Source organism: Alligator sinensis, unplaced genomic scaffold (genome assembly GCF_000455745.1).
Source record: "Alligator sinensis unplaced genomic scaffold, ASM45574v1 scaffold290_1, whole genome shotgun sequence".
NCBI classification, from domain to species: domain Eukaryota; kingdom Metazoa; phylum Chordata; order Crocodylia; family Alligatoridae; genus Alligator; species Alligator sinensis.
In genome coordinates this window covers 662016-673307 of record NW_005842755.1, presented here as the reverse complement: position 1 = coordinate 673307, position 11292 = coordinate 662016, and the positions used below count along the sequence as shown (strand labels likewise).

The 11292-nt window shown below is 44.0% G+C and overlaps 1 protein-coding gene across 1 annotated transcript in view; it reads right to left on the bottom strand.

The window, feature by feature from the left end:
- Positions 1-6845: 6845 nt before the first annotated feature.
- Positions 6846-11292, bottom strand: part of MED18 (mediator complex subunit 18) — a 5243-nt gene continuing 796 nt past the window's right edge. Inside the window, exons 2-3 of the mRNA XM_006034631.3 lie at positions 11222-11288; positions 6846-10528 (exon numbers count right to left, since the gene is read on the bottom strand). Of these exons, the coding sequence (XP_006034693.1) occupies positions 9975-10528; positions 11222-11288 (621 nt within the window). The 3' untranslated portion in view covers positions 6846-9974. The remainder of the gene's footprint in view (positions 10529-11221; positions 11289-11292) is intronic.

The window sequence follows — 11292 nt, the reverse complement described above, 5'->3', positions numbered from 1 at the left end:
AAAGAACCCAACTTATTGTGTAATTATAAATACATGTATTTACACCTGGTTTCAAAATGACACTAGATAAATTTATAAAAGTGAAATAATCTGTTGTCCTGGGTTACTGCAGGCAATCTCAGTTCTATATACTGTATTTCTCTTCTGCAGGTGAGCTCCTATATAAAGCAGCATTTGCTACAACAATACCATAAAATGGACAGTAAAATTGTATACAATAGCAAAATATTATTGTATGTTTTAGCAAAACTAAATTTTATAGAGCACTATAGTGTAATTTTGTCTATTATATTGTATTCTAAAATACTCTATTTCTGTACATTTAAGAAATTAATCTTCACAGTAAATTGAATTAGTCTCATAAATTAAACATACAATTAATTATATCAAGAAGATTCATGACTAGGGCCTGTGGGAGAAATATTTGGACCTAGGACATCCTGGTAGGGCCCCTCTCCCATTTTGGAAATAAGAAATAGGGGTTTGATTTGGGGGAGCCTGGTACAACTGTACTGCCATCTTCCCCCTTTCATAGGCCCTACGTTAAGGCACCAGTTGCAGAATTGTAGTCTGTTCGCTTCTCTTCCTTGTATATGAGGATACTGGGTGCTTCTACACGAGATGCTACTGTGCATTTATTTAGTACTTGTATTAGCAAGTACTAAAAAAATGCACAGTAATTAGAGGTTACTGTGCAGTAGCAATGGCAAACATCTTTTAGGTGACACTACTGCGCAGTAACAATAATACTGAGCAGTAGTGTATTAACCCTGTCTGTGACACTACTGCACATTACTTCTTGGCTACTGTGCAGTCAGCATCTCGTGTAGATGTACCCACTGTTACCTTTTGTACTTAGGCTGGTGTGATCACTGAACTGCAATAGCGTATAAAGTGGTAAAGACCACTTAGCCTTAGTTACCTGGTCTTGAGGTTGCTGTAATCTTACCCTGGGGATGAACTAGCACAGTTTAGTTACTGCAGCAATGGCATAAACCCTCTTTATTTCCCCTCCTCCAATAACTCTGCCAAATACAGCTCTGACTCAACAAGACCCAGGATTTCAAACTGTCCTGTATAAAGACTTGACTTTACTGGGTGTGTCTACATGTCACCATATGGTGATGTTGCTGCAGTGCTGTGTTTTAGTACTTCCTTTTGGAAATACTAAAGCATGGCACAGTACGGGTGGTTACTGCACCATGCACATGGTGTATAGTTAGATTTTGCTGCTTTGTCACCATAGTGGTGCACTATACCAGGGGAGCGTGCCACTGTGGCAGCATAGCTGGTGATCACATGTAGACCCATGTGATCACTATATCACCATACCACAATGTAATGCATTGCTATGTCACCATATGGCGACAGATAGACATGCCCACTGTTTTTTCTACAGTTACTGAACTGTTTTACCCACAGACTGTGCTTTTTGCCATACCCTTCTGTTAGCATTAAGCTAAAAGAAATTGAACTCTGAGCTCTATATGTGGGCTCACATTTTGAGGTCTTGGAATCTCTGCAAATGGCTAGTCAAGGATGTAAAGCCTATTTCTTGATTAACTTAAATTTGCTATTATACAGAGTACTACATTTTCTTCTTCTTTTCCTCAAAATAAACTAAATCTGTTTTTTCTTTGTGTCTTGATAAGTTAATTTACTACTTTTAGGCTAAGTACAGACAGTAAAAAAGCCTGAGGCTGAATTAATTTCATTTTTGCAGGTTAGTCTAAGCTACGTAGATTAAACCAATAAGCAAGCGAACAGACATTCACTTCTGATTCTGGAAATGCAGCCACATGCCTACAGTGGTCCAGGCAAAAAGCCAGGAGGCGCTAGAGCACACCTCCCTGCTTGGCTGAAACATATAGATTGGGCCAAAGCTAGCCTACCCACCCTGCTAACAGGGGTTTGCAGGGGAGGTGCAAAGCATTCTGGGATGCTGGGGATCTGAGTTAATTTGAATCTGGAGGGGATCTGGGACAAGTTCAGTAAACTAGTTTAACCTAAATCAGTTAAGTCTGATAGTATATGCATCCAGATTTATCTTAAACTGGTTTCAGCCATTTTGAAAGCAGTTATGTGCACTAAACTTCTGTTGTGTTACAGATTTGAACCAGTTTCTGATCACTTATACCTGTTTATGTGTAATTTTTGTTCCTAGCCCTAAAGCACTCTGTATATTGTATGATAAATGTCTTTGGGATGAGGTGAGCACCTATTGTGTGTGCACAAGTACAAATTAATTGCATTGTCTTTGTTTTATAGAAAAACACAAAACTTATAACCAGGATCACAATATTCCAACATACAAGTATATGCCCCTTGTTCTAATTGGCTAATAGTTCCTACTATTATGAAGTTAGTCCTTATAACTCCAGGTCTGTCTGTCTACTTTTAATGCTTCCATGTCTGGTAACTGAAGAAGCTATATGTTTGTTGTCCCTATGACAAAAGAAACACCAATTGCATTGATATTGGTGTGGAATAGCTATGTCATCCCAGTCCAGAAGTGAGTGGTGTTCAAGGAGGAGGAAAGGGGTTACCTCACTGGGTGGAATAGGATGCAGGCAAGGAAGCAACTCCTGGTGTGATCCTACATGTTGTCTTCTTCCCCCACCCCCCTCCCTCCCCCCCGCCCCAGCCCAGTTTTAGTTTCCTAGATTTCTGCTTTTGCATGGATTGCGGGACAACGCTAAGTGCTGCTTCCTTGTCTTGCAGTAGTCCCTGTTCCTTTTTAAGGGGCTGGTAAACTTGCAGCAGTGGTAAATTTGAGTGAACATGGCAACAAAAAAGCAGCAGTCAAGGATGTTGATTTCCAATAGTTTCAGCCTGTTTTACATGTAGACAATGGACCTTTTTAATGCATGTACTGCTGAGCAGTTTCCTTGGAGAAATTTCTATAAAGAAACCTTTTCCCCTTACCCTCCACCCTTTTAAAAAAAAAAAAAAAAAAAAAAAAAAAAAGCGAGCTTCCTATAGTAGAGTCTTTAGTTGTATGTGTATCCTGACTTTTATTCTCCTAGGTAACATTAATGTTGGCTTATCCTTCTGCCAACTTTGTTTCAAGTCAGTGTGGCAAGATGCCTCCCAGCATTGATGACAAAAGACATTTTCTGCAACTAATAAATTAAAATGAGTAATAGTGGTGAGAGCTTCTAATTCCTGGTACTACTTTTAAACCAGGCACTGGCCTGAACTACAAAGCATTTAACTAAATATCCACCTTCAATCTCAGATATGCTGCAAGTTAATGACCTTGAGAACAGTCTCCCAAGTCCCAGGCTTCCCTCCTAACTACTGGGCCATCCCTTTCCCTCTCATAGTGTTCTTGGGTCAGTTGTGCAATAGCTCCGTTGTCTTCAGACAAGGTGTCTTCTGGTTTTTTTGTGGTATCTTTTATTGAATTTTGGACAGGCTTTCATATGCAGTACACATTCGGTGCAGAGAAAGCTCATGATAAAATGAGACCAAACGTAAAATTCCTGGGGAGTATTAGCATCCCTTCTTTGCTTTTTGCTGCTGCCACTGAAGTCCCCACCTCTGCCTCTCTCTTCCAGCTTCTGCTGCCTGTCTCCACCCCAGGAGATGAAGCAGAGGGGTGCACCTGTGGGGTGAGGGAGCCTGTGGCCAAAGGACTGTGGAGGACCCTGTGTGGCATTGGCACTAGCAATATAGCAGGAATTGCCTGCTGTGTAGTAAGGATGATGTGGCAGGGACTGCAGGGGGGAGCTGTCTTGCACACACACGTGCACCTGCAGGTGTGGCACATCTGTGGCCGGGACCCATGTGGTACAGTAGAGAATACTCATGCAATGCATTGGGGGCCTGTATGCTGTGGTGAGGACTTGCACGGTGTGTTGAGGGCTCACGCAGTGTGGTTATGGGGACATACGCAGAGCATTGGTGGCCTGTGCAGTACAGCGAGAAATGGGGGACTCGCATTGCATGCAGCCTGCAGTGCATGGCAACTCCCGCAGCCCCCAGCTACTTAGGAGTTGGACCGCCCCAATTCGGAGGATAAGGTATAAGGGTATTTCCCCCAAAATAAAACTTTCTGGAAGAGCATAAAATAATTTTGTGCGCTGCTGATTTTAAATGTTTTTCCTAACCTGAACATTTCACTAAGATTAGCATTTAAAAAACAAACAAACTTGGAGTTGCTTGGATTGAGTGGATCACATTCAATAACATACCTGAAAGGATTTAAATATGAAGACATAAATCTGTGGAGTAAGAGACACAGTGCAAGTGATTTGGCTAAAGCCATAGTTTAGCGCGGGGCTTATGGAACAGAATTGTCACACCAGCGAGACATCTGGAGTTAATGGTGAGTTAGAAGTGTTCTAATCCAGCACTTGCTCCTGCTCCTAGGACTCACCGAGCTGGGGCTGACTGTTGCTTTGAATCATTATTAAATAAAATCACTAAATAATACAATAATTTAGGACTCCTTTCTGCCACAAAAGTGTTCTCTCACCTATTAATTTGGATTCCACCGTGCTTGTTTTCTCTGGCCCCTGATTCAAGGTCTTTTTATAGTCAGTGGCCTAGTTTCCACTGAAAGAGCAGACCATGTTCTCAGTCTGGTTGAGCCTGTAGCCTGTTCATTAGCAAACTTAACTGACCGTGGGAGATATAGGTAAAGCCCCTTGTGAGCTACTGCTTTAAGAGTCTGCTGCTTCCTGGGTGAGGTACTCCTAACCCTAGGCTAGTGGACAAAGATGATGGGATGGTGACTTCAGTGGTCAAATCAAGGTGTGTGTTCTGAACTGTGAATCCCGGTCTTGCAAAGGCACAACTTGGGTGTTTACGTGCACACCTAACTGCTGCTGAAGTCTGGAAAAAAAGCAGAATTTTGAAGCACTTGCCTTTCCAGTTTCTCTCATCTAGATTCAGTGTCCCCTTCCTTGCATGCTGTGTGTGATGAATGACAGTCTTCTGCATCTTGGTTACCTTGATGGGCATGCAGAACTCAGGTGTCCCTTTGTGACCTCTTGCAGCCAGGTACCTAAAATCAGTTGTGTGGACACTGTCCATTCCTGCTCTTAAATCCTAATTTGAATCTTCCCCTTCAATCTCTGTGCCCATTTTCTATAATGCTTCCTTCCTAGTGCCCCCTTTTTTTCCTTTTTAGACTATAAGTGTATTTACAACCCCCAGCAAAATATTAGCTAGGACCTCTAGCTATAATCTAATGGACAAAAATCAAGGTTGGAAAAAGAGAAAGGTACTTTAAAAAGGAAGAAGCAATGGTGCACAAAAACAGGACTAGCCCAACTTCTAAGTAGCCAGAGGCCATACACCTGGGTCACACCCATGGGAGCCACATGCTGCACAACCTGCACTAGCACAAGCCACAGAGCCTTGTACTTCTGCATGGTATGCAGCCTAAGCCACAGTCTCACCCTCTGCTTTCCATCCCTGTGCCATGCAGGGACCCCAGGCTGCAGCTTGTGCAATAGTGCAGTGTACTCTCTTGTGCCCTGGGGCAGGAAGTGAAAGGAAGGAAAGGGGAGCCTGCAGCCCTCTGCTGTTACTGCAGCTGAAGTGATGTGGAGAGGAACAGCTGGGTGGGAGCTCAGGGGCCACACACTGATCCTCTGGAGTCAGTCTGTGGCTCCTGGGCTGCCAGTTGAACAACCCTACACTAAAAGAATGCAACTCAAATCTGAGCTGCAGAATGAAGAAGCTGATAGACCATTTCACAGTCTTTAGGGGTGCTTATACACGTGCTGGAGGGTGGGGAGGATGACACTTCTTCACTAGTGGTTCCCAGAGAGCTGCTCTAATTAAAACGTGCAGCATCGCATATATTAAGCCCCGCTGCACGTTTAGAAATGGCCATAGGATGTTAACTAATATGTCACAGCATGTGTTATAGGCACCCTCAGACACTTAAACACTAGCTAAAAGCATTAACTCAAGTGTGGAAGCATTAACTCAAGTGAACATTAGATAAGGAGTGGAAGTAACTTTCAGTGAAGCACGATGCACTGTCACAATGCTTAAGAAAGCTAGCTTTTATTTTATGAATCTGAAAGATGTACATTTTAGTTTAATAACTGCTGGGCCCCCACGCACTCCCCAGCAGACCCACTTCCGGGTTTGCCGCCAAGCACGTGGAGGGCCCCACTGCACTACTGTCGGACGCTCCATGCGCCCCAGCATCACAGTGATCATGAGCCATGCCTGCTACCTCAAGATATGTAGAAAATACATGTAAAGCTGTGTCTATGTCCAAATTGGCATCAAATCTTCAGATTTGGATTCAGTCAAATCAAATCAAGGGCAGTGATCTGAATCAACTAATCAAATCACTGTCCCTGATTCAGGCCAAATCGAATAGGGCCCACTTCGCACACCCCTATTCTGTACTGTTAGCTACAGAAACTGGCTTCCCTTACCCACCCACAAATGTGGCTTTGGATGAACATACTGAAAGTCCACAAATGGGAGCCTTTTTACAGATTCCGCTTTTCAGGTATGTATATTTTTATTTTAAAGTTGGGGTGTTTTTTGTTGGTCCCCCCACACTACCCTGCCATGTTTATGAAGCTTTTCTTCAAAGAGCCTGTGGGGCTGGGGTGAATGCCACGTGCCGCCAGGGACTCTGCTTGTCCACGCTCACCCCAGCTGGCCCTGGGAGCAGCCAACAGGGAAACCTACCCCTATTTCTTATGTTACTGTATAAAATAAGTTCGCTTTATGCAAACTCAATTTATATGGCATTCTCCAGGCCTATGCCAATTGCATACATGCAAATTTACCTCACATATAACGACTTTCAGGTACAAAAGGGTCATTGAATAAGAGCGATTTGCATAAATCGAACCCGCATAAATTGAGGGAAACCTGTATTACTCCTTGATTTTAAAGCATGTTTATTTCATGAGACTAGATCTCTGCTACAGCATGTTGTGATCCATTCATTTGAAATCCCCACCAAGGGGGAATACAGCTATTTTGAAAAGTGAATATTCATACTGCAGGAACCTTAGCTGTTTAAAATTTGGTTTCCATTATGAATTGGAACCAAAAAATTAGAATCTTTGTGGAACGAAAATTTTCACTATGTGTATTTTAGAACTTAAATAAAAATAAATGTCAAATGTAAACACTTCCCTGGGTGGTTCTCCCCAATGCAGTAAACAATAGCTTTAAACAATAGGAACGATGTGTCCAAGCAACTCAACCCATCACCATAGATCATTAAGCTTGTTCTTGGTAATGTCCTAATAGTATCTTTATATAACCAAGCACTGCAAGTTTCCCCAGAAAGGTCTGAATCAGAACTGGGAGAAGTGTTTAACAGAGGATCTGTGTTTAATAAGAGACCTGCCATATAAAGAAGTTGGGGAAGTACCAGGTTACATCACTACAACTTTCCTCAATACTAGCTGGCACTTAACAGATCCTTTAATATTATCATTTTGTGAATCTTGTAGACTCTGTATTAGCAAAGCAGATGAGTGATTAAACATGGTATGAAAAAGTACAAAAGCTCTTAATACTATTGCTCTCAAAAGTCATTTGAGACATAACCCACAATAGAACATGTTCTGACAGGAAGGCTAGCCCCCAAACACCTTTTTTGAAACTATATACTGTTTTACCAGTCTTCCCATTGTGTTCAACAGGTTTCCTGTTGTGTCCAGTACTACAAAAATACACACCTGTATTTCCAAACCAAACATGCTGATGAGAATGAGGATCAAAATGGTGCTTGATTTTACATGAGCAAACTAGTATATCTTGAGAAACAAAGGATGCCGTAGGCGTGTTTTGTCCCCTAAAGAATTGCATTATGTTCTAGGAATTAAGTAGAAACATGCAAGATGTACTGTTATTCTGGGTACATACATGCTGCCACCTGCATTATGAAATATACTTTCAAGTTTTGAGGATTGTATTTACTGTCATAATAACACTCCCAGTTCATTAGCTAGCCACAAGTTAAATCTTCATGGATTACTCAAGTATCTGCTTATTTTTACATCAATTCAGCATCCATGAAATGCTGAGGGCACTGTATTCCACATACTGTCATGTTGCATAGTTGATGACAACAAGCATGTACCCTGATTAACTTGGAAAATTCACAATTCTACTATTCACTTAAATTTCCTTGTCATTTGATGGGCATTTACAATACCCTTCATTAAGGAGCTGTCCTTTCCTGTTGCCTAAGATAGGTATGTGATATTAAATGTTGTCATCTCTTCTATAATTTTCATAAGAAATGAAATTATACTCTTTGCAAAAGCACTTTGATTGCATATTAGTAGGTTTCCCAACCTATCATGCCTTTACTCATCCACTTAGGCCTTTGCACTACACATTTTTTGTTATACACACTGTTTTAGTGAGAGAGAGAGGAAGTGTACACGTTCAGTTTGTTGCATTAAAAACGGTGGATCTACAACACAGTTGCTGCTTCCAACAGCCACTTGTGTTGTGGGGAAACTTTTTTTTATGTGACACTTGATATACAGGTCTGAAGCATGCATGGTATTCCCCTGAGCTCTGCTTGCCCTTCCCACCTCACCCCTGCAAGGGAGAAGCAGGAAGAATGACTGTCTCCCTAAATTGCTTGCCCAGATGGCAAACTTGGGGGAGGCCTGCAGGGACCCTACTACTGCCACCACAACTGACAGGCGTTCCTATGGCATCCCCACTGCTTCTCGCACAACTGCTGCTACTGCTAGAGCCCAAGGGAAGAGCCAGGGTACTAGCAGGGGCAACAGTGACAGCAGGAGTCTCTACTGCCTGATCAGCCTTTGCTGCTGTGGGTGGCTTAAGACCAGCTCATCATCTGTTGAAATGATGGCAACAGCTGCCAATGGCTGAAGTAGGGGCAAAGGCTGACCAGGGGGCAGAGACTGCCCAATCAGCCCTTGTCACCACAGATGGCTTGTGGGCAGCTCTGCCGCCTGTTGCTATGATGGGAATAGCTAATCAAGCAAGCCTGTCTTGCTCACTGATGGGCCTTCCTTGTTGAGATGGAGGCTTAAGGAACAGCCCCCTATTTTCCCCTGGCTAGAGAACAAGCCTTTGTGGTGACTTTGTCATGCTCCAGCCAGGGGCCTGTGTAGATGTATATACCCCACAGTGATCTGTTTTGTACTATTACAAACTTTGTAGCGCTACAAAAGTAACAGGTCAGAAGCCTTAGGCACATTAGATTTAATGCCTAGGTTTTTAATGAAAAAATAGCCCTTGTGGTGGAGTGTGCGCATTTGAGAGTTTTCATTGCTAAAATTAAATATTTTATACTAAATACAAATCCCATGGAGCTGTAGGATAGGGTTTGATTTATAAATACTGAAAGAGAAAATGGGAAACCAATTGCAATCAAAATAAACCACTCTTGCAGTACTCTTATAATAAATCATCTAATCTTAGTTTTATAAATTGCTCTAATACTATAAATACCCAACCCCCATCCATTGTATTCACTCCAACATGTGCAACAGTTGGGCATTGCGATGCTTGACTTTCATGAAGCAATCAGACTCTGAGGTGTTTGACTGTATTCCTAACTGCAGATTTTAAAGTATTATGAAGTACACTTGCGGCTAACAATCCTGATTTTTGTTTTGTTTTGTTTTTTCTTTTTCTCTCTCTCCACCCCCAAAGAGCTTTTGCAAAACCCCAGATGTCAGGATGGAATCTTTTTTTTTTTATAGCTTGAGAACATTGTTTTAAAACCTGGAACCTGAATATTACAGCATTCAAGAGCAACAAAAGTACAACTGTTGAAAAGGCATGCAAACATATGCTACTGGGGAAGCAGTATTACATAAGTTAAATGTCTTCAAACTTGGAATTGTATGCTCCCTGTTCTAGCGGTAGTGTGTGTGCGCGTGTACAGCTTTAATCTTGCAAGAGGCATTTTGTAAGAACAGTTTAAGGAGGCAGGTCATTATGACCCTGAACCAAAGTGGTCTGCAACACCCATGACTGCTTTTTATTCACATTAACCTTTTGGGGTCAATTTTCTCCAAGTGCACTAATGGTTTCAGCTGCTCAGCAAAGTTCCTCATATCATCAGAAACCATGTCCTGACCTGCTGGTGCCACTACACTCAGCTCTACAAGGTATGAGAGAGACAAGGGCTCTATACTTTCAGTGTTTCCTGGCATTAGGATGCGAAAGATCTTGTATACCACAATCTTCATGATGCCCTTGCGGAATACGTGGCCCTTGGCAACGAATTCATGGTCCATACGGAAGCCCATCTCCACCAGGAAGTCAGTCAGGTTCTCCGAGGTGGCAATGTCTACGCAGTTACGGACCAGAGCATGGCGGTTTTTGTCTCCTATTTCTGGCTGGCCCAGGTAGCGCAAGTGCCAGGGCATGCCTGTTTTGTCCATCGAGCGCCGTGCCCTCAGCACAAAGGGGCTGGCTTGCTGCCCCTTGAGGAGAAACACCATCTCGTGATCGAGGAACGTCTCCGGTTCCATGTTGTCGCACAGGCCCCGCAGCCGATGGAGGAGACTCTCTAGGCTTTGATCCAGAACGCTCCCTGGAGAAGACAGACAGGAAATGTCACTGCTCACCAGTTCACGAACACCCACGCCCTTTCCTCTCCTCTATACCCTTCCCTCTCCTCTATCGGCACAAGATTGCCCAGAAACCCCTCCTCCACCCCGGCTTCACGCGGGAGTAGTCTGTTGCCTTGAGGTTTAAAACACCAGGCTCGTTTTTCCTGAAAGCAGCAGGGAACTTAATTACTTGAAGAATTAAAGGTGCACAGTGCTCCTGTCAGCGCTGGCCCTGCCAGCTTTTGTTAGTCTGGCCGCCCAGGGCCCCCTGCCCCTCCCGTTACATACATCGCGCAATTAATGGCTCAACTGTGCAATACGTGTAGCCTGCCCGTCTCTCTGAGGCCAGGCCCTGCCCACCTCGTGCACTGCCTGAGCACTGTGCCAACCCGCAGCCGGTTTCTTCCCAGCTGGAAGGCGGGGGCGCGGGCTGACGCCGGCGGCTCGCCCAGGGCCCCCTGCCCCTCCCGTTACATACATCGCGCAATTAATGGCTCAACTGTGCAATACGTGTAGCCTGCCCGTCTCTCTGAGGCCAGGCCCTGCCCACCTCGTGCACTGCCTGAGCACTGTGCCAACCCGCAGCCGGTTTCTTCCCAGCTGGAAGGCGGGGGCGCGGGCTGACGCCGGCGGCTCGGGCCGCCCCAGGCAGCGCGGGCCGGGGCCGGGCTCACCTTGGAGCAGGTACTCCATCATGTTGATGGTGCCGCCCGTGACGGGCATCATGGTGACCGGCGGCGCCTCC